Source organism: Anomaloglossus baeobatrachus, chromosome 6 (genome assembly GCF_048569485.1).
Source record: "Anomaloglossus baeobatrachus isolate aAnoBae1 chromosome 6, aAnoBae1.hap1, whole genome shotgun sequence".
Taxonomy (NCBI): domain Eukaryota; kingdom Metazoa; phylum Chordata; class Amphibia; order Anura; family Aromobatidae; genus Anomaloglossus; species Anomaloglossus baeobatrachus.
Window position 1 is genome coordinate 435,270,371 of NC_134358.1, and position 24,286 is coordinate 435,294,656.

At 41.4% G+C, this 24,286-nt stretch overlaps 1 protein-coding gene across 1 annotated transcript in view; it reads right to left on the reverse strand.

Moving 5' to 3' along the window:
- The window catches only part of LOC142243954 (collagen alpha-4(VI) chain-like), a 261,579-nt gene that overhangs the window by 12,503 nt on the left and 224,790 nt on the right, over positions 1 to 24,286 (reverse strand). The window contains exons 40-41 of the mRNA XM_075316147.1: positions 13,859 to 14,035; positions 2,370 to 2,408 (exon numbers count right to left, since the gene is read on the reverse strand). Of these exons, the coding sequence (XP_075172262.1) occupies positions 2,370 to 2,408; positions 13,859 to 14,035 (216 nt within the window). The remainder of the gene's footprint in view (positions 1 to 2,369; positions 2,409 to 13,858; positions 14,036 to 24,286) is intronic.

The following is a 24,286-nucleotide window of genomic DNA, read 5'->3' on the forward strand; positions in this document are numbered from 1 at the left end:
TGGAGCTGTATGCCCCCCATTGCTGTATACCTCTTTCCTCAGTAATATATATGCTCCCAAGTAATGTGTATGTCCTCAGCCTCTCTTGTGATGTATGTACAGCAGTGTCAGTGTGCTCTATGTGCGACCATGTCTGTTAGTGACAGCCACCAATCAGCGTGGCACAGACACATGCCCAGGAGGAGCTGGATGGAGACAAGCGGGTAGGTGAATGAGGCTGTTGTCGACTTCCCAATATTAGAAATATCTCTAATATGTCTGTGTGTTCATGTATGATGTATATATCTATGTATGTCAGTGTATAGGACTATGTCTAGATTTATGTCTATTTATATGTGTTTTTTTTAATTTCTCTTTAAATATGTAGATGTACGTATTCCTGTATGTGTATGTATCTGTGCATGTCTGTGTGGATGGGGCCCACTGAGACTTTTTCGCCCAGGGCCCACAAAAACCTGGAGCCGGCCCTGAGACTCCTGCTGAATTCTCTTCTATTGAGAGAAGCCGTGAAAAACTAGTTGGCACGAGACCGCAAGTATGCAAAGCTGTTACATGCAGTCATGTAACCGCCTACCTGCATGGGGAATAGAGGGAGATCATGACGGTAAGCGCATAACACACTGTCACATATTAATTAACAATTTGCAGCCACTGAATTTTATGAGACCTGACAGCCTCTTTAATGCTAGACACATTTTCAACATTTCAAACATTGAAATATAGTAAAACATTTGGGGTATTTTTGTTATAATAAGTTTAATTTATTATGATAAGTAGGAACATGCACTTGCTAGTAAACAGGTGAGGGAAAGAAAACAGATTTCCATGAAATCAGATGTGGTGCCAGCAAATAATGTAACTTAACAGTTCTGAAAGTAAAACTGTGCAGAACAGCAACATGAGACACATGGTTTGTATGTCAGAGCACATGCTTTTTAGAGAATGAAACTAAATCTACAAGGAATAATCGAAAATAATGACTTTGTTACATGGCAGGTGTATATTGTTAAATCTCTAAAGTAATATTTGTCACAAAACACTCTCCCTCCTTCCTCTGCAATAATACTCTCTGAAATACTTAGAATGTTTTATATGAATCATTAAGATTAGAAAGTTTTGCTTTTTTCCCAAAAAAGTGCTGATATTTGGATTATGTCTGGTAGTGCAGCCACGTTTCCAGCGATTTCTGAACTCGCATTCCCGAGGCCCACATGACTTTGTTATGACACACGGGCCCCACGACTAATCAGCGGCCGACGTCTGTCTCCCTGTGTTCAGACGCTTGAGAAGGAAGTAAGCACAGCACTCACATCCTCCTAAAATGCCTGAAGATGGAGAGACAGACACTGAGCATTGATTGGTCTCGGGGTTTGGGTGTCATAACAATGTCACATGAGCCCGGGATCACGACATCAGACATTGCTGGAAATGCAGACACACCAGAGGTGAGTATAGGCTTATTTATTTTCATGGGGGAGAAAAAGGGGAATGAATAGGGGTTGTCCAAGTAGTGGACATGCCCTTTAATGGGAGCGCTTCTGCAATACTTGTCAGTGGCTAATAATTAGTGTACGTGGTTGTACGCTTCAGCACCATACACTAGACTCCAACCCCACAGAGTTCATGCTACTGTCAGGCGGACAGAAGTGGACAAACCACCAGACGGGGACCCCCAGTTGCTCTACACCACGCGGACCCATTTACCAGAGACAGGTGCAGGGGAAGAAGGTACCAGAGTACTGAACTGGCACTGGGACGAAGGGGACCTGGAGATGAAACCAGCCGGCCTCGGGTAACCTGTTACCACCTACCAGTAGTGAATAAAAACCAGTTGCACTATACCTCTGTGTGGACTACCTTCTTCCAACGCCCGTCACAACACCCATCCTCTGGGGCCCGGCCCTGCTTGCAGAGGGCCTACCATCCAGGCTGCAATTACCACCAGCCCCAGTAGTGATATTCTGCAGCGGCGGCTCCATATATATATAGCCGCAACACCGCAAGTGGCGTCACGTATGAACACTAATCTAAATCCCCTGTAAACACACCCCATTACAAAAAGGGCCCAGGGCACGGAACCGGGCAACTGCCACCACCATGACATTCCCAAGAGAGACACTGCCCGGGACCGAGTACCCCATATCCCTGGGCACGACATTTACATCCAGTAAAGGTACTAACAGAAGGAGATGCTGGCTATTGGCCCCACACCAGTTTTATACTGATGGACTACAGTAAGGATAGCTTACCAACATAAAAGTATAAAACTACTGCACAAGCCCTTTAAATAGTAAATAACATATCTGCGTTTATGTGTCATAGTTACAATAGCAAACCAAAATACCAAAATGTCATATTTTAGAACATACCTTTACTGTGGATCTGTAATCCCTCATTTGAGCCTGGACCTGATTGGGAGGAAAACTATATGTAAGTAATATATAAGATATAAGGGTATAAATGCATCCATAACTACTATATAATGTATAATAAAGTAACAGTGTATAGTGAGTTTATATCAGAATACCCAATTCTAGAAGAATAAACTCAATACAATGCATTTAGAAAGAAACTCACACCATAACAGAAGATAAAAGTGAGGAGCCCATGAAAGACTACATAGTTAGACAGTAGACAAATACACAAGAAGAGAATATCTGCTCAAGCCATGCTGAAAAGTCAATACAACAGTCTTTACGAGATACCCCTCCCCCTTAAAAACTTGTGGCATATTGCTATGCTGTGCCATCATGATTTCATTAAAGGGAATCCAACCTCTGGGGGCCCACAAATTGTAAGAATGAATGGGACCATGAGACAAAACACTATCGATAGAATCATGAAGGTTCAGGTAGAAACATTTTATTACAATTTTACATGTAGTATTTAGTGTTGCTTCATATGTGCAATTAATAGAATAATAAAGTTGTTAGCTAGAATAATGGCAGACTCAACAGTTCAATATCACCCTAAATAGGTGTGTTATAAAGAATATGAGCTTGAGAGCATTCATGTAACTGCCAAATTATCAGGCAAAACAGCTACTACAGGGTCCAGAAGCTGACGCTACAAGCTGAGGTGTGGAAGGGCAAAGAAGCCAAAAAATGTAGGTGATGGAAAAGCAGAAAAAAAATTGAGTGTGGGGGGCATGGCTTTCTGATAGCGGAATAGAACACATACCTGCAGGGCTCCTGGAAGACCTGGAAGGGCTCCTAAAAGTTTTTTAGTTACTTTCAGCCTCCCCCTCTCTTCTATATTATACCGCTATGTCCATGGGTAGACAGAGAACATCCTCGACTCTTGATCTGAACTCGGCAAAATTAGAAGCAATTATATCCCGCTACCTATGCCACAAACCAGCTCCCCCAGGGCCAGAGACATCTTTTAACGTGGCACTGGAGTGAAACCGCATCTCTGTGTCTCCACTTTCTGAGCTGACTGAGGTCCCTTGCACTCATCTCTTAAAGCAGGTTCGGGCTCCTCACAAGCGGATTTCCTCTCCCAGCTATCTGGAGATGAGTGGAATTGGAGAAAACAGCTGCACTCTCTTGCCATAAAGCAGGACCTAAGGGCTATATTAATAGGTTACAGGAGATTCAGGCCCGGGCCCTTGATTCTGTAAAACTGGACACTAAGAAAGTGGGCATCAGAGTGGATTAACTAGAGTCTGACACAGCATCTTTAGATCAGAGACTAGAGGACCAACACCTCATTATATCTGAACATACCACTTAGGCGGGCTTTGCACACTACGACATCGCAGGCCGATGCTGCGATGCCGAGTGCAATAGTGCCCGCCCCCGTCGCAGCAGCGATATGTGGTGATAGCTGGCGTAGCGAAAGTTATCGCTACGCCAGCTTCACACACACACTCACCTGCCGTGCGACGTCCCTGTGGCCGGCGACCCGCCTCCTTGTTAAGGGGGCGGGTCGTGCGGCGTCACTGCGACGTCACACGGCAGGCGGCCAATCAGAGCGGAGGGGCGGAGATGAGCAGGATGTAAACATCCTGCCCACTTCCTTCCTTCCGCATATCCTACGGAAGCCGCAGTGAGGCCGGTAGGAGATGTTCCTCGCTCCTGCGGCTTCACACACAGCGATGTGTGCTGCCGCAGGAGCGAGGAACAACATCGGACCGTCGCGTCAGCGTAATCATGGATTACGCCGACGCTGCACCGATGATACGATTACGACGCTTTTGCGCTCGTTAATCGTATCATCCAGCCTTTACACACTGCGATGTCGCATGCGATGCCGGAAGTGCGTCATTTTCAATTTGACCCCACCGACATCGCACCTGCGATGTCGCAGTGTGCAAAGTGCCCCTTAGATCTCAGACATTCTAACACAATTAGATAACATGGAGAACTGTCACAGATGAAACAATTTTCGTATTCGTGTCCGGTCTTAAAAAATCCCTTCCCATATGCTGGAGAAAACCATTAAAATACTTTATTCTGTGATTTACTTGGCAGGAAGGAGGACTATCTTATTGAAATGAATAGAATTCACTGAGCTCTTGGTCGCAAATCCACCGTGACCGCAAAACCACATGACGTTGTATAACACATTGATTTTTACAAGTAGAAGAAAGCTATCTTGTAAGCTACAAGAACTTTCAGAGAAAAACATGTAACTGGATGGCTATGACATTGTTATTCTCCCAGATTGGGTCAGACATACACTTCAAATTTGTTGAGCCTTATGGCCACTCATCCAGCTACTTCAAGAACAAGGAATCTCCTATTGGTTGAGGCTGCCATTCCAACTATTTGCAAAGAAGGATGGCTACTCTACAATATTCAAGAATTTGGGGGATCTCCCGACTAACCTACCTGCCTTTGACTTGTCTCAGATCCTTACTATACCTGGCACTTTGTACTCTACCCCGATTGATCCCACACCCTGATTAGGAGACAGTGCAGTCCCCTAAAGTTACAATACTTATCTCGTCATGATGGGCATTTGAAAAACATGTTGTCTTATCCAGGATCACTGTATTTGTGACCGACACTAGACCTACAATTTGGTCATTACTGGTGCCTATAAATGGTGGCCAGAAATTTCCTTTGAGAATTTGTATCAGGAAATATTTGGTACTGTATAGCACCTACTCTACCACTATCACTTCCACTACCTTTTCCTACTCCTCTTATCTTCCCCCTGCTTCTCTCATTTTCTCATTCTCTTTCTGCTCTGCTTGGTATACTATACATATTTTGGATATATGAGTAATGTGGGTCTCTTGCAGAGGCTCTATCTTTCATGGCTTTCTCAACCCCTCATAGGCACTGGGACAGCTTTATAAGGTCCTTTTTATCTCCTGCCAAGAATAGACCCTTTATTTGGCTTAAGGAAGTTGTCCCTTCGATTGTAATATGACTCCCCATGTTTGTCATGTTTGTTTTGTCAGGTTTGTACCCTGTCTAGTCGTCCTCCCTCCCTTTCTCTAATTATTCATTACATGGCTAAGTTAATATTTATGTCTGTTAACATTAGAGGGCTAAACACACTTAAAGGGATAATCCCATCTTCAAGATCCTATCCCAATATGTAGTAGATGTAATAATATTATTAGTAAATACCTCCAATTATAAATGTAATATAGCTCTCCTGATTGACTATTTCACTTACCACATGTTCAGGGCATTGCAGGACCTTGGGTATCCATGGTTACTACCATGCATATAGTCACAGTTAGTTAGTTAGTTAGTGGTAATAACCATGGATACCTAAGGTCATGCAATGCTCTGAACATGAGGTAAGCGGCATAGTGAATCAGGAGATCTATACTACAATTCTAATTGTAGGTATTGTTTATTATTAGTATTATTACACCTACTACATATTGGGATAGGATCTTGGGGATGGGAATACTATAATTCCATGATCCCTGGTTGAACCTTTTGTACTGCAAAAATGTGGCACCTCTGAAATTTTGCTTGTCGGTTCGCCTGTGACTCGTGTCTCCTCTTTCTTTCCACGCAAAACCTCGAGAAAGGCTTGTAAAGCCGAAACGTCGGGTTTGCTATACCTTTTGTGCACCTTTTTGCAGTTTATCAAATTAAAACATTTTCAAAATTCTTATATCTTCTCTTGTCCATTTGAGTGCTGAGGTTATTATTGTACCACACAGAATAAAGACCATTTGGAGTCAAAGTTTTGCAGGCACTGGCTGAGTTCACAGGCGGTTCCTCTAAAAGTCTGGGAAGAAATTTCAACATACCCCTTGATCCCTCTGTTGATTCTTCAATGGGTAGGTCATCTGTTTCCTTTTCGATAATTTGCAGTATTAAGAAACAACTGGTGAAGCTCCACTTAGTGGACATGTGGCGTGTACTCCATCCACGTCAAAGTACTTTAGTCATCACACAGTTATTCACAGCACTTATAGTCATCTAGACTATATTTTTATATCCCATGATCTATTAGATTCTTTCTCTACTTGTTCGATGATTTCATTCCTGTGGTCTGATCATGCACCAGTTTTGGCATAATATCTAGCCACACCACCAGGAGTTTTTCTTAGAGACTTAATGATCATCTCTTACGAGCTTAATTATGCATTAAAGAGATGGAGGAGGCCATAGCCACATTTGTTTCCAGTCACAAAGATGATCCCACCAGCTCTACCATTAAATGGGAGGTGTTGAATTGCATCTTAAGAGGTATTTTCATAGCTCATGGATCCAGAATGAAAAAAGGAAAATCTGAAGCTCTTGAGACATTGCATGCCCCTCATGCCCAGTTAGATAATACTAATAAGTCCAGGTCCTCTGATATTAAGGCAGAGATTACTGATGTACAGAGTCAAATCCTCAAAATATTAGATTGTAAATCACTTTGCCTACATGACAAAATTAATAAGGGTTATTTTGATTATGGCAACAGATGTGGCAGGCGACTTAAATGTAGAACTGGTGGAGGAAGGTTGAACTAGATGGACCTAGGTCTTTTTTCAACCTAAGTAACTATGTAACTATGTAACTATGTAACTATGTAACTTCCTCGAGCTCTCCACCCTTGCTTATTTACGTAACATATCATGGACACTAACGCTCCTTAGAAGGGTCAGATTTAGTGTCTCTTTGACATTTTGGAGGAATTTAGATCATATTATTCTGCCTTATACAACATATCTCTGTACGCTCACTTAGGGAAGACTGACAATCACTAAATAGGATCGCCCACTGGACTCATATATACAAGTACCATGGAGATCTCAATGAATAAAATATAAGCTTTACTCAAACTTTTCCCATAAAACTGTACATCAATCTTCAGACCAGATACCATTTTTCAACATTAAAAGTTCCTTTTAAAACTTGTGCTTTGCATGCCAGACTTAATAAAGGCACTGCTGCTGGAGTAAGATGTGCCTAATTCATTAAAAAACGCATGCCGCTTAATGAATTAGGTGCACTCTGCAACTGCTCCAGGGAATTTGCTGGCCAGGCCTTGACACACTTTGTCCTGTCCAAACTCTGTCCACTTTGGTGCAGTTGGCTGGGACTCTTATAAAATTACCAAAAGCCGCAACATTTTTGTAGAGTTTTATGTGTGCAAACATTTTGTGACATTTCAAAATGTTTTATTCCAGAAAACTGTAGAAAAAAACTTTAATGAATATGGTCTAATGTGCAATCATTTGTTACAAACAAAGTCAATGTTCCAATCAGCAAATCTCACTTCAAAGATTCCCTCCATTAGAATTTAAAATATTGTCTCTTTGCAGTACCTACTATGGGGCACTTAGGAACTAATAGCATACTATTTATAAATTGACCTAAATAATAAGAGTAATGCAGTATTCCTTTAGTGGTGGCTGCGAGCGAGATTTTCAACATTTAACTCGAATTTTCAAACCTTGTAAGGATTAAGGCTGCTTTACACGGTACGACCGATTGTGCAATTTCACAATCGATCGTACCCGCCCCCATCCTTATTGCATCATGGGCAAATCGCTGCCCGTGTCGCACAAAGTCAGTAACCCCCGTCACACGTACTTACCTCTCGTGCGACCACGCTGTGGGCGGCGAACGTCCACTTCCTGGAGTGGGAGGGACGTTCGGCGTCACAGCGACTTCACACGGCCGCCGGCCAATGGAAGCGGAGGGGCGGAGATGAGCGGGACGTAAACATCCCGCCCACCTCCTTCCTTCACAAAGCCGGCGGCGGCCGCGTGACGCAGGTGAGCTGCTGTTCATCGTTCCCGGGGTGTCACACGGAGCGACGTGTGCTACCCCGGAAACGATGAACAACTAAATTAAACGATATTATGGAACCTAGCGAGCAGTACACGACTCACGATTTGTGAGCGATACTGCGTCGCTAGGAGGTGTCCCACAGGCCGGCATCGCCAGCGATGCCGGATGTGCGTCACAAAAACCGTGACCCCGACGATCTATCGCACGATAGATTGTCTGGTGTAAAGCATTCTTTAGTTTCAATATGTATCCTTGTTTTTCAGCCTCCTTACCTCATTGTTGTTGAGTGACAGTTCTGGTTCAAAAGTATCTTCCTGCTATTGAAAGTGATTTTCTGTCTGATTATGCTCTTGTTCTAAAGTCTGCAGTTATTTCTATAATAATTAATATAGATTGCAGTGCCTTTGAACATGCCTCTCAACAGCTCATTGGGAAAGTGACCTGTGTTTAGGCAAACTGGACACAGTTGAGTAGAGGCAATGGGCTTTTCATATTGTAGGACTGATAACAGCAGCTCGTAGGACCGATAACAGCAGCTCATATTGAGGAGATGACATGGATAGGGAGTTGAAAGCACGGTCAAACTATTCTATTAAATTAATCGGCTGGAGAGAGGGGGCTAGAATCTGAGGAGTCAGCATAGCGTATCCCCTTTTTCGTTTTTCATTTTTTCCTCCCTTTCTTCCAAGAGTCAGAATGTTTTATTTGTCTGTCAATAGAGCCATATGAGGGCTTGTTTTTAATGGGACAAGTTGCCTTTTAATGCAAAGTAGCGGTGACCAAAAAATGTAATTTTGGCGTTTGGAATTTTTTTTATCGCTGTACCAACCAGATTAATTGATTTTATATTTTGAAAGATCAGGCATTTATGAACTCAGCAATACCATATATGTGTTTTTTTATTTGTTTGTTTTTTTCAGTGGGATGAAAAGGGGATGATTTCAACTTTTAGTTTTATTTTTTTCCTATTATTTGAAACTTTTTTTTAACTTTTTATTATTGATTTTACTAGTACCTCTAGGGATCTTTATAGCTGCAGTGTCCAATCACTTGTTTGCTGATCGGATGAGCAGACAAGTGAAGAGGTTACGGCGGTGCTCGTTGCCATAGTCTGCGGTAACCGGGGGAGGTAACCTTGGACGTATACGTCCAAGGTCGTGAAGGAGTTAAATATGCCTAGTGCATATGCTCGGCTATCCTCTGGTGGTATGTCTGCTTGACAACAAGCTATAAACAATGTAAGACAAAAGTTCTTATAGCAGGACAATAGAAACATGTATAAAAATAAATCAGTTGCAAATTTGTTTACATTTATGATGTCTAACTAACTAAACCATTTTCACACCATGAGAATAACCAAGTAATTTAGAAGGTTCCTTAACCTTGAAAGTTTCATTATTGCTCGAGGTACAGTACAGACCAAATGTTTGGACACACCTTCTCATCTCTAGAACAAAATATTAAGAGGAGACTTTGTGCAGCAGGCCTTCATGGTAAAATAGCTGCTAGGAAACCACTGCGAAGGACAGGCAACAAGCAGAAGAGATTTGTTTGGGCTAAAAAACACAAAGAATGGACATTAGACCAGTGGAAATCTGTGCTTTGGTCTGATGAGCCAAATTTGAGATCTTTGGATCCAACCACCGTGTCTTTGTAGAAAAAGTTAACGGATGGACTCTACATGCCTGGTTCCCACCGTGAAGCATGGAGGAGGAGGTATAATGGTGTGGGGGTGCTTTGCTGGTGACACTGTTGGGGATTTATTCAAAATTGAAGGCATACTAAACCAGCATGGCTACCACAGCATCTTGCAGCGGCAAGCTATTCCATCCGGTTTTCGTGTAGTTGGACCATCATTTATTTTTCAACAGGACAATGACCCCAAACAAACCTTCAGGCTGTGTAAAGGCTATTTGACTAAGAAGGAGAGTGATGTGATGCTACGCCAGATGACCTGGCCTCCACAGTCACCAGACCTGAACCCAATTGAGATGGTTTGGGGTGAGCTGGACCACAGAGTGAAGGCAAAAGGGCCAACAAGTGCTAAGCATTTCTGGGAATGCCTTCAAGACTATTGTCAAACCATTTCCGGTGACTACCTCTTGAAGCTCATCAAGAGAATGCCAAGAGTGTGCAAAGCAGTAATGAAATCAAAAGGTGGCAACTTTGAAGAACCTAGAATATAAGACATATTTTCAGTTGTTTCACACTTTTTTAAGTATTTCATTCGACATGTTTTCATTCATGATTTTGATGTCTTCAATGTGAATCTACAATTTTTAAAGTCCTGAAAATAAAGAAAACTCTTTGAATGAGAAGGTATGTCCAAACTTTTAGTCTGTACTGTATGTAGAAAAACTTTTTGAGCCCTAAGACTGTTCACATTGTGTTTAGATTTTATGTTCAGAATGCATTTCTCAACAGCTTTTGAAATATGTGCTGACAGTAAAGTTTTGAATTATGCCATTTTACACAATTCAGTGGCATATGCCATACACAGGCACTGATTTTAAAATATTGTCCAAGTAATACTATTTTTCTGGCAGCTGCCATTGTCTTTAGTGACTATAAAGTATTCTGAATCCAACGATTCAGTAGAACTTTCCTCTGTCCATCCCATGCCCCCTACTCGTATATACTGCTTGTTCTGATTATGTTGAAGCGCAAGTCTGACAGGAAGCGCTGATTTCTATAACAACATGAAATTAATGATTACAAGTAGGGATGAGCGAACTTGAAGGGTAAAGTTCAGGGTTTGCACTGGACTCATGGTGTCCAGGGCTCATACTCTAATATAGACTCTTCATGGAAGTCAATATCCAAGTTTGGAGTTCGGATGCTGAATAAAGCTTGTTGAAAGGCAGCCAATCAACAAGGTGTCAGCATGGGGAAGATGCCTGGACGCTGCTGGGAACAAAATACATTTAAAAAAAAAATGATGTGGTATCCCCGCTATTTTTCATAAACAATCAAAGTAAAGCAGACAACTGCGAGCCGCAGCACTCAGCTGTCTCCTTTACCTTGGCTGGTTATCAAAAATAGAGGGGATCACAAGACATTTTTTAAAATTATTTGTTTATAAATAAATAATTTAAAAATAAAGGCGTAGGAACCCCCCTATTTCTTATAGCCAGCCAAGGTAAAGCAGACAGTTGGGTGCTAGTAATACCAGGCCGGGAAGGCTCATGGCTATTTGGCCATTCTCAGCCTAAAAGCAGCCCGCAGCAGCCCCAGAAGAGGCACATCATTTCTTTGAACCAATTCTGGCACTTTGGCCAGCTCTTTCCAATTGCCTTGGTGCAATGGTAATCAGGGAAATATTTTTGGGGTTGATGTCTATCAGACAACCCCATTACTAACCAAGTAAGTATGCAGTTAAAACATACACACACTGGAAAAATTGTTTATTTGAATAAAAGATTCCCCCATGCTCCCTTTATCACCAATTTATTAATTAAAAAAGAATTCTCGAAGTTCCAGTGTAATCCAATGGTGTAATGTCATCAAATTCTGGAGCCTCGTTCTGAGAAAAAGGCTCCATAGGTCACTTCCAGTCAGCGGTAGGCAAAGAATTTCTTCCTTTCATGAGAAATTCTGTACCTGCAGTTGACAGGGTGTGACTAATGGAGCCTCAGTCTGAGAAAGAGTCATCAAATTCTATGGAGCCTTGTTCTGAGAACGAGGCTCCATAGATCACTCCCGGTCAGCGGCAGGCAAGGAGAAAGAAATTCCGTACCTGTCACTGACTAGAGTTGAGCAAACCTCAGGCTCAAAGCTTGGGGTTCAGGCCCAGAATGTTATGTGAAAATCAACCTGGTGAGTATCGCGCTGTGCTGGTGTCTGAGTGATGCGCAGCATACTGCGCGGTGTGTAAAGTGTGTGATCGGCTCAAATTTGACTTACATGCTGCATTGTAAGACGTAATGTTCATAGAGAAATAATTTTAAAAAAACACCGCCCTCCCACCTCTGGAAGTATTTTGCTGTGGGCTGAAAGCAAAACACTTCAGAGGTGGGTGGTTTTTTTTTGTTTTGTTTTTTTATTTCTCCAGGAACATTACATCTTAGAATGCAGAATGTAAGTCAAATTTGAGCCGATCACACACTTCCAATGCTGCCCATCACTCAGACACCAGCACAGCGCGATACTCACCAAACCCTGATCCTCGAGCCTCAGGTTCGCTCATCTCTACTGTTGACCACGAGTGACTTATGGAGCCTCATTCCGTAAACATTCTCAGAACGAGGCTCCATAGGTCACTAACAGTCATTGGCCAGTACAGAAATTCTCAGTGTGCTGCGGACCGGGAGAGACCTATGGAGCTTTGTTCTCAGAATAAGGCTCCATAAGATACGATGAACATTATGGGATATTACACCATTGGATTAAGTCGGAACTTTGAGGATTACTAAATTGGTGAACAAGGATGTGTGGGAAAGTCTTTATTCACCATTGGATTATGTCTGAACTTCGAGGATTGTTTTAAATTAATACATTGGTGAATGAGGGTGTGTGGGTTTGGGGGAGTGTTTATTTAAATGAACTATTTTTTTTCACTGTGTGTGTTTTTTAACTGTATACTTCCTGGGTTAGTAATGTGGGTGTCTGATAGACATTACTAATTCCTAGACATGATGCCAGCTGTCAATTCACAGCTGTCATCAACCTCGAAAATATTACCCCAAATGCCATGACCCCAGAGTTGGCAAAGCTGCAGAATTGGTGCATCTAACAGATGCATCATTTCTGGGATGACTAAGGGCTGCTATTTTTAGTATGAAAAGGACCAGATAACCATGAGCTTGATAATACCAGCCTCCAGCTGTCTGCTATACCTTGGCTGGTTATCAAAAATAGAAGGGAGTCCACATCATTTTTTTATTTCTTCCCTATTCACATTTGTTTGCAGGAGAAATGACTTTATTATGACCATTTTACAGCACCAAAGTTCAGTTCCCTATTGACCTATATGGGGTTCAGAGTTCGGGGTCAAGTTTGGGTCTAGTCCAAGTCCCAAACCGAACTTTTAACTGACGTCCTGCCAAATACAAAACCTGGCATACACAGGTTCGCTCATCCTTAATTACAAGCTACATGTACCACCACCGACAAGGATTATGAAGTGACTCCAACACGTATTAAACCATGCATGTATCTTGGAGACCTACTTTAAAATTCTAAAGAATGGAGGAGAAAAATAACCCTAAGTATACAATTCAAATCTACACAACCGATGAAAGATTCAAGAGGCAGTCGGACAAGGAAAGTTCACATCACCAGCATATGGACAACTGATAAGACAAAACCACATGAAACCCCAGAGAGAAGTACACAGACATGAATACAAACTTTCTAAAACTGATCTCATCTTAAGGAAATGGGTGACTGCTTTATAACGACATCCAGATATTGAGCTGGAAAAGAAATGTCCTGGATGTGGTCTTTCCATTTAGCAGTTTAACTCTAACACTGGCTTATATTGTTTCCATGTTTGGATTGCAATGAGGCGTTAATTTCGAGTATTTCCATTCCAGGTTATAGCACTTTTCATTTAACTGTTCTATTTCAGTTTTGGATGATGGCCTAACAATTTCTTTGGCAAAGCCTATTTCAATTTCATATATGTTCTTTTCAGTCTAAAAACAACTTACGTTTGGACGCGCATGCATGTAGACACTCAATCTCAGTGCTAAATCTGTTTCCATTGCCATCACAACCTCCATACCAGAACTGGGAGCATGCATCAATATCTTTTATATAGTACCACATGCGTTGGACATCCCTGCACATTGTGCCATGATTAACAGCCAGCAAGCAATTCTCTGCAACTAAAACATACAGGATACAGATAAGTTTGTTTTATACATATTCTTTTTGTCTGGTTCCATGGATAGCTATATAGAAAAAGCTAAATATGGTATGCAGCAATTCATGGATCAAATAAATATCCATGTAATAACACTGTTTTTCATTAAAGGGTTTTTCCAGGTAAAATAAAACTTTGCCCAAGAGACAGGCCATGTAAAGTATAAAACACTCCAACCAGTACCGATCTGGATCCAATCAGAGACAGGAAGTGGTGATGTCACCATAATACCAGTTGTTGGACCACTTAGGCCTGTGATTAGCTGCAGCTTCCAGGTGACAAGAACAGTGCATCACTGGATATTTTATTATGACGTGCTGCTCAAAGTCCCCTGACCGCTGAAATCAATCACAGGATACAGAGGATTGGTGGTTGCAGGAACAGTGTCATCACCGCTTCCTGTCTCTGTTCAGACCAAGGTTCTGGTAGATGAGTATTAATAAGTTGTTTTTTTATATATTTATTTCATATTCCGTCCCCTGGGCAAAATGTAATTATTAATTAAATTAACAACCCCTTAATTAATTATTATTAATTAACAACCCCTTTAGGGTCATAACTACATAGCCCACATGGTGCGACCTAACTAGTTTGTGCCATATATATCTATATGTAACAATTCATTCAGAAATAATCCCATACTCCAATTCACCATCTAATGCAATAATTCTTAACTGTGTATATTTTTATTTTTTAGTGTTTTTAAAAACAGTGGAGGTTGTGTCAAAGGCCCCCTTCAAATGTCAATGATTCCGGTACTTATGATGGTGGTTTTATATGTGCCAGAATCACAGACGTACACAGCCCATTAAAATCAATGTGCACACATCAGTGATTTCTCACTGACCGTGTGTCCGTGTGGCACACTGAGACAAGTCCGTTTTTCTCCGACAGCACTGATGTCACACGGACCACACAGTGGTGTGATCGGCGTGACACGTACTGGAAAAAACACGTACCTTTGAAATAAAATTAATTTCTATACTCACCTGTCTCCAGCAATGTTGTCTCTTGCTTCAGAGCCCGCTCATTATGCTCATTGCATATTCACTGCACCGCGGATCTGGAAGCAAGTGTGACCAAAGCACCGGAGACATCAGCACCATGGACAAGTGAGTAAAAAGTTCCTGCTCTCCGTGTCCTATCACAGATAGCACAAGTGTGCCAAAATCGTAGTACACGGAGGGCCATACGCATCTTCAACACGTCCGGGAAAAACATGTGTTTTTAACTGACGTGTGAAAGAGGTCTAAAGTGGTGCAAAGAAAAAGTGGAACAGTGCATCTGAAAGATGATTGACGGAATTTGATTTGTTATAAAAGGCACTTAGCTGCGCATCTCCCAAAATAATGCAATCTGCTAAAGGGTACTTATGATTATTATTATTATTATTATCATTATTATTATTATTACTACTACTATCTCCTTTGATGGGTTTTGTTAGGTAATACTTTTCGTAAATTACTGTTTTTTAAAATTTTCCTCTGTTCCTCTTAAAGTGCAATTTTTATTTTTTATTGTCTACAGCTCATTGCTTAAGTTACTAGTCACCACTGGGCGAACATGTGCAGTGTTTATATGTCTGTTCAAATAGCACCGCTCTGAACCTGGTCGGGATTGTGAGCACTGTTCGCTCCTGATCCTGGACAGCTTCAGTTTTACCACACTTCCGATACTGTATTGACAAGCTGTCTTTGACAGTAGCATTGAGAGGGCACAGTTTGGGCTAGTAGGTCAATGATGCCACTGATCTGATCTGACAATCAATTTGGATCTCCCGCACTAGCAATCTGGAAGTTGACTGGCTGGGGAGCAGTATGCGGCTGCTTTAAAGGCATTGCACAACTCTATGAAGTGCACTATAGTTCGGGAACAAAATTGAAAACTTCTTTTTAACTATATTCAATACTGGATGAATAAAATGAAAAAATGTAACATTTGTAATTAAATGTAGTATTTCTAAACATGAATGAGTTAATTATTCATCAGTTCCTATCTTTATTGAGTTTACACACTGCGTGTGGTATCACAAAAGCACACATACACTTATGTACATTTTAATGTTCCTAACAGTATGTACAGTACATTACAAAAGTGAGTACACCCCTCATGTTTATGTGGCTTCTGTGAAACTCTAGTGAATGTCATGCCCAAGAGAGTTAAGGCAGTGCTTGAAACTAATGGTGGTCACAAAAAATGTCAACACTTTGGGCACAATTTGGGCATTTTCATGTAGGGGTGTATTCACTTTTGTTGCCAGCGTTAATGGCTGTGTTGAGTTATTTAGAGGACACACCAAATTTACACTGTTATACAAGCTGTACACTGACTACTTTACATTGTATCAAAGTGTCATATCTTCAGTGTTGTTCCAGGAAAAGATATAATAAATTATTTACAAAGATGTAAAGTGTGTAATTACTTTTGTGATATACTGTTAAAGAATGAAGCAAAAGCCATTTTCATTACTAGAAGTGTCATGGAAATAATGCTGGTGGAAGAGAAAGTAAAATATATGAATTTTCCTTCTTACGATGACATGATAAGGTTTCTAAACACTTTTTGAAAATGGTTTGTGATGGAAGCCAGGAGAATATTTCTGCCAGATATTTCATTTTAAACATTCTTTTTCATATTCTGCTGAGGTTATTGTTTGGCTGCAGATGTCACATCGGATATACAGTGTGTCCACCCATATCCTGTCCACCACCATTAACTTGAGAACGGCAGCAGCTATAGGCATAGAAGTGGTGTCTAGGTATAGTAAAGTAGCCATGCGCTATGCAATGAAACCACCTATAGCACCACCTGGTGGAAAACAACAGAACAAGATAGAGAAAAAAAGTGAATTACAAAGTTGTAGGGCATCATCAATTCAATACGAATCAACACTTTGCATACAGAAATGCTATGATTAGAACGTGTAAAACTCACAAGGCTGCGGACGTGAAGCGATACCTCATGGAGAACTTCCTACAAGTCATTGGGTTTGGTTGCTGTGTGGAGTGGCCTCCACGCTCACCTGACCTGACCCTATTAGACTTCTTTCTGTGAGGTCACAAACAGCAGGTGTATGCAACAACCCACCAACATTGCAGGATCTACGACGACATATCACAGATGCTTGTGCAAAAGTGTCACCTACCATATTGCACAACGTGCAGCAAGATACAGTATGCTGTCCAGAGTCCAGATGTGCATTGCAGCTGACTGTGGCCACTTTGAGCATCAAAGTTAAATGAGCGCCATATATGTGACCAGTATTCAATGTTTTGGGGGGGGGTCATAGGTTTCTTATCATAGCATTTCTGTATGCAAGGTTTCGATTCGTATTGAATTGATGATGCCCTACAATTTTTTAATTCACTTTTTTCTCTCTCGTTCCGTTTTCAAGATAAAAATGCTAACTCCGTTGTTTTCCACCAGGTGGCGCAATAGGTGTTTTCATTGCGTAGCGTATGGTTACTTTACTATACCTAGATACCACTTTTATGCCTATAGCTTCCGCCGTTCTCAAGTTAATGGCGGTGGACAGAATATGGGTGGACACACTGTATGCTGTATATGAGCTATAACCTTTCCTGCAGAAACCTTAGGGAATGTGGCACTGGAGGAACCAGGAGCAAAAAGTCGAGTACATCTTATTTAATTATGTGACACGTAATGCTGCCTGAGTGCAGCTCATTCATTGGCTAAGGCCCTCTTCACACGTCATCAATTCTGGTACATATGTTACTGCTTTTATACGTACCAGAATCAAGGACATACCGAGATCCATTAAAATCAATGGGTCTGCGCACACATCAGTGACTTTTCACTGACGCGTTTCTGTGCAGCGTACATTCGTGTCCATGTATTCTGTATGGAGACAAGTTCGCTATTTTCTGGCATCACTGATGTCCCACAAACCACACAGTGGTGTGATCCATGAAACACATACCAGAAAAACACGTACATTTAAAATAAAAAGTTTTTAAACTCACCCGTCTCCTGCGATGCTGTCTTCAGCCACTGCTGTCCCCTGCTTCCAGGCTGGCTAATTATGCTCATGCATGTGCATTGCACAGCCGAGCCGGAAGAGGGGAACCAGTGGTGGTCGGACACAGCATCATGGGAGACTTCAGCACCGTGGACAGCAGCCCAGGGGACAGGTGAGTATAAGTGCCTGATCTCCAGCGATGCTGTCTTCAGCCGCTGCTGTCCCCTGCTTCCAGGCTGGCTAATTATGTTCATGCATGTGCATTGTACAGCCGACCAGGAAGAGGGGAAACAGCGGTGGTTGGACACAGCATCATGGGAGACTTCAGCACCGTGGACAGCAGCACCGGGGAGAGGTGAGTATAAGTGCTTGATCTCCAGAAATTCTGTCTTCAGCCGCTGCTGTCCCCTGCTTCCAGGCTGGCTAATAATGCTCATGCATGTACATTGCACAGCCGACCCAGAAGAGGGGAAACAGCGGTGGTCGGACACAGCATCATGGGAGACTTCAGCACCGTGGACAGCAGCAATGGGAACAGGTGAGTATAAGTGCCAGATCTCCGTGTATTATTATGGATAGCACACAGAGATCACACGTGTGCCAAAATCACAGCACACAAAGGAACATATGCACCTTTATCACATCAGTGAAAAACGTGTGTGTTTTTCACTGAAGTGTGAAAGAGGCCTAAGACAGCACCTTTAATCCCGCAGTGATGGAGCCAATTTTGTCCTTAATGACCAAGTCTCATTTTAGAAATCTGACCAGTGTCACTTTATGGGGTAATAACTCTGGAATGCTTCAACAAATCCCAGTGATTGCAATAATGTTGTTTCGTGACCCATTGTGCTTTATGTTAGTGGTAAATTTAGGCTGATATTTTTATATTTTTTGTGTGTATTTAAAAAAAAAAAAAAAAAAGGAATTTTGGAAAAAGTTATGAAAATTGCACAATTTTCAAACTTTTAATTTTTATATCCTTAAACCAGTTAGTCATGCTGTTCAAATTAGTTAATAAATAACATTTCCCATACGTCATTATTTTTCAAACATCATTTTATTTTGTTAGGATGTTAGAAGGGTTAAAATTTTAGTTAGCAATTTCTAATTTTTTCAAGAAATGTACAAAACCTGTTTGTTTAGGGACCTATTCAGATTTAAATGAACGTTGAGGGGCCAATATATGGGAAACTCCTCCAAACTGATACCATTTTAAAAACTGCACCGCTCAGTTACTTCAAAACTGCTGCCAGGAAAGTTTGTAACCCTTCAGGTGTTACACAGGAATTAATGCAAAATGGAATGTTGCTTTAGCCCAAATCATCTTTTCACTTTTACGAAAGATAGAACAAAAAAAGTGAACCCCATAATTTGTTACACAGTATCTCCTCCTGAGCTCACCGATGCCTGACATGTGGTTAGAAACCTTTGGGCAAATGACCTGGTTCGGAAAGTAAGGAATAGTATTTGAATTTTGGAATACAAATTTAGCTGAAATAGACCATGTCACATTTGTAGGGCCCCTAACGTGCCTAAATAGTAGAAACCCCCAAGAAGTGACCCCATTTTGGAAACTAGACTAATCAAGGAATTCATCTAGGGGTGTGTTCAGCATTTTGAACTCATAGGTGATTCATAGAAATTATTAAAATGTGGATGTGAAAATGAAAATAAAATTATTTTTTTTTCAACTAAAATTATGTTTTAGCCCCAAATATATATATTTTTTAGAATAGATAATAGAAGAAAACAAACCTCATAATTTGTTAGGTAATTTCTCTCGAATGCATTGAAACCCTATATGTGGTCAAAAACTGCTGTTGAGGTACATGGCAGGACTTTGTTTGATTTTTGAAGCATACATTTAGCCAGAATAGATTGTGAATGCCATGTCAGATTTGCAAAGCCCCTGAGATGCCAAAACAGAAGAAGCCCCCATAAGTTATCCCATTTTGGAAATTAGACCCCTAAAGGAATTCCATTTCTAATTTACAGGTGATTCATGACACAATATTTTAGTGGAAAAAATGTAATTTGTCATTTTTATATCTAAGTCACTTGGACTTTTCACTTTTTTCACCTAAAATACTGTATTAGCACAAAATGTATAATTTACTCAAGGGGTAATAGGAGAAAACTAACCCCATAATTTGTTATGCATTTCCTACCCTCGAACACAGTGATACCCAACATCTTGCGCAGGATGGCAATGTCGAACTGGGCTGGATAGAAGGAGGATGGAGATCGCAGCTGAGAGGATGCACCAGACCAGAGAGCAGTGACACCCGTCAGACCTGGACTCTTACAGTGCCTACAAGTAGTATTCAACCCCCTGCAGATTTATCTGGTCTGATAAGATGCAAATAAGCTAGACCTGCAAACTTCAAACTAGGGCAGGATTTATTAACAGATGCATAAATCTTACAAACCAACAAGTTATGTTGCTCAGTTAAATTTTAATAAATTTTCAACATAAGTGTGGGTCAATTATTATTCAACCCCTAGGTTTAATATTTTGTGGAATAACCCTTTTTTGCAATTACAGCTAATAATCGTCTTTTATAAGACCTGATCAGGCCGGCAAAGGTCTCTGGAGTTATCTTGGCCCACTCCTCCATGCAGATCTTCTCCAAGTTATCTAGGTTCTTTGGGTGTCTCATGTGGACTTTAATCTTGAGCTCCTTCCACAAGTTTTCAATTGGGTTAAGGTCAGGAGACTGGCTAGGCCACTGCAACACCTTGATTTTTTCCCTCTTGAACCAGGCCTTGGCTGTGTGCTTTGGGTCGTTGTCTTGTTGGAAGATGAAATGACGACCCATCTTAAGATCCTTGATGGAGGAGTGCAGGTTCTTGGCCAAAATCTCCAGGTAGGCCGTGCTATCCATCTTCCCATGGATGCGGACCAGATGGCCAGGCCCCTTGGCTGAGAAACAGCCCCACAGCATGATGCTGCCACCACCATGCTTGACTGTAGGGATGGTATTCTTGGGGTCATATGCAGTGCCATCCAGTCTCCAAACGTCACGTGCGTGGTTGGCACCAAAGATCTCGATCTTGGTCTCATCAGACCACAGAACCTTGAACCAGTCTGTCTCAGAGTCCTCCAAGTGATCATGAGCAAACTGTAGATGAGCCTTGACATGACGCTTTGAAAGTAAAGGTACCTTACGGGCTCGTCTGGAACGGAGACCATTGCGGTGGAGTACGTTACTTATGGTATTGACTGAAACCAATGTCCCCACTGCCATGAGATCTTCCCGGAACTCCTTCCTTGTTGTCCTTGAGTTAGCCTTGACTCTTCGGACAAGCCTGGCCTCGGCACGGGTGGAAACTTTCAAAGGCTGTCCAGGCCATGGAAGGCTAACAGTAGTTCCATAAGCCTTCCACTTCCGGATGATGCTCCCAACAGTGGAGACAGGTAGGCCCAACTCCTTGGAAAGGGTTTTGTACCCCTTGCCAGCCTTGTGACCCTCCTCGATCTTGTCTCTGATGGCCTTGGAATGCTCTTTTGTCTTTTCCATGTTGACCAAGTATGAGTGCTGTTCACAAGTTTGGGGAGGGTCTTAATTAGTCAGAAAAGGCTGGAAAAAGAGATAATTAATCCAAACATGTGAAGCTCATTGTTCTTTGTGCCTAAATACTTCTTAATACTTTAGGGGAACCAAACAGAATTCTTGTGGATTAAGGGGTTGAATAATAAATGACCCTCTGAATAAACTTTTCACAATTTAAAAAAAAAATAAAAAAAGAAATAACATTCTTTTTTGCTGCAGTGCATTTCACACTTCCAGGCTGATCTACAGTCCAAATGTCACAATGCCAAGTTAATTCCGAATGTGTAAACCTGCTAAATCTGCAGGGGGTTGAATACTACTTGTAGGCACTGTATATACAGTATTCTATAATGCTATATATAAGAACTCACTGATGGTGGCTACAGCTTATAGGGGCCAAATCTGGTGACAACTTTGCTCGTGTGGTTGTATCTTTCTCAGTAAGGGCCGTTTCACACATCCGGCTTTTCGCAGGATTGCTGGATCCGGCACACTCCAGTACAGTGTGTACAGTACAATGGCAGCGCGACAACTTCCAGGTCACATGCTCCAGTCACATGACAGCAGGTCACCGGAGCTTGTCGCGCTGCCATTGTACTGTATACACTGTACTGGAGTGTACGGAATACGGCAATCCGGCGAAAAGCCGGATGTGTGAACCAGCCCTTACTGAGAAGGATGGATGTAAGTCGTGTGTGGTCAGGATGCTGACTTTTTTCAACACAGTTTTATTCTTCTCCAACACTTTAGGGAACATGTCATCTGATTCATACTGTTCAACCTGCAGGCAGCAAGAAGCAGAGCAATTGTGCTACAGGTATATTTTTGTCTGAATATGAATATTTTTTCATGGCATTTACATGTAGATAGAACTTCATTTGTCTTTTTATTGTAGTGATATGTTCCTAAATAATAAGCCAAAATTCTAAAAATCCGCTTCATACAAAACTATGTGTTTTTTTAGGGCAGCTCCAGGTTATGCATTAGATTTTTCCCCTTCTCTACAATTACAGCCATTAAACATTACTGGAAAACCCCTTGACTGTTTTTTTTTCCATACAATACTGAAACATAATTCCCCATATAAGCAGATGTAGGAACAAAGAAGGTGTCTATTTGGAAGGTTATGGGGTCAGCTCATCATGACTTCTAATTTGATCATTTTTGTGCATGATATATTACAATGCATCAATAAAATAGCAACAGTGTGAAATATATAGCAATAATGGAAACATTTTCTCGTTCCATTCATAGAATGAAAACAGCGGAAATCTGGATGTAGGATTTTTTTCATTATACGCAAAGCTAAAAAAGAACAGATTGTTATGTAATGTAGAATTCTTCAAGCACTTCAGTAGGAACAAACAGCTGAAATAACCAGATCCCCGAGAGATTATATTATTCCCATAACTGAAGGCAATCTCCAGAATAACCAGATGACAGATTAGTAATCTGAGAGAAGGATTCTGCAGAAGTATACAGAAAAGAAAGTCATTGTCTAGATTGTTTCACTGGAAGTGCATGAGCAAGAGACAATAACTGGAGTGTCACAAGAGGGAGATGTCAGCAAGATTCCTGCAACAAAAATAATAATATTCTACGATTGTGCAAAATTCATGTTAGAATTAGTGTTGAGCGAGTAGTTAACTATTCGTATTTGCTATGCTGTTAGCGAGTACTGTCTGCTACTCGCATATTCGTTACGAGTAGTGGGCGCAATGTAAGTCAATGGGAAATACTCGCTAAGTAGCGAGTAACCCGAAAGCCGTACTATTTGTGCAAGTAGCGAATAGTACCTCTTTTGGGTTACTCGTTACTTAGCGAGTATTTTCCATTGACTTACGTTGTGCCCACTACTTGTAACGAATATGCGAGTAGCGGACAGTACTCGCTAACAACATAGCAAATACGAATAGTTAGCTACTCGCTCAACACTAGTTAGAATTATATATGTTACAGAATGAGAACATGAAAGGATTGTGTCTTACTTTAAAATTGAAAGCGGTATTCCCATCTCCAAGATCCTATCCCAATATGTAGTAGATGTAATAATAATAATAATATTATAAAGAGATACCTACAATTATAAATGTAGTATAGTTCTCGTGATTAGCTATGTCACTTACCTCATGTGCAGGGTATTACAACTTAGGTATCCATGGTTATGACCACAAGCATCTAACTGTCACTATATGTGAGGTCATAACCATGGATACCTAAGCTATTGCAATGCCCTGCACATGAAGTAAGTGACAAAGCTAATCAGGAGACCTATACTACATTTCTAATTAGAGGTATTTGCTAATATTCTTATTTTTGTTACACGTACTACATATTAGGATAGGGTGGCGTTACACGGTACCATATATTGTGCGATATGTCGTCGGAGTCACGGAATTCGTGACGCACATCTGGCATCGTTAGAGATGTCGTACCGTGTGACACCTCCGACGACTGTTAACGAGCAAAAATACTCACCTTATCGTTGCTTGTTGACACGTCGTTCATTTCCATAATGTCGTTCCTCCTTCTGCATGCCGGTTGTTCATCGTTCCCGTGGCAGCACACATCGCTACGTGTGACACCCCGGGAACGACGAACAACAACTTACCTGTGTCCTGCCGGCAATGCGGAAGGAAAGAGTTGGGCGGGATGTTACGTCCCACTCATCTCCGCCCCT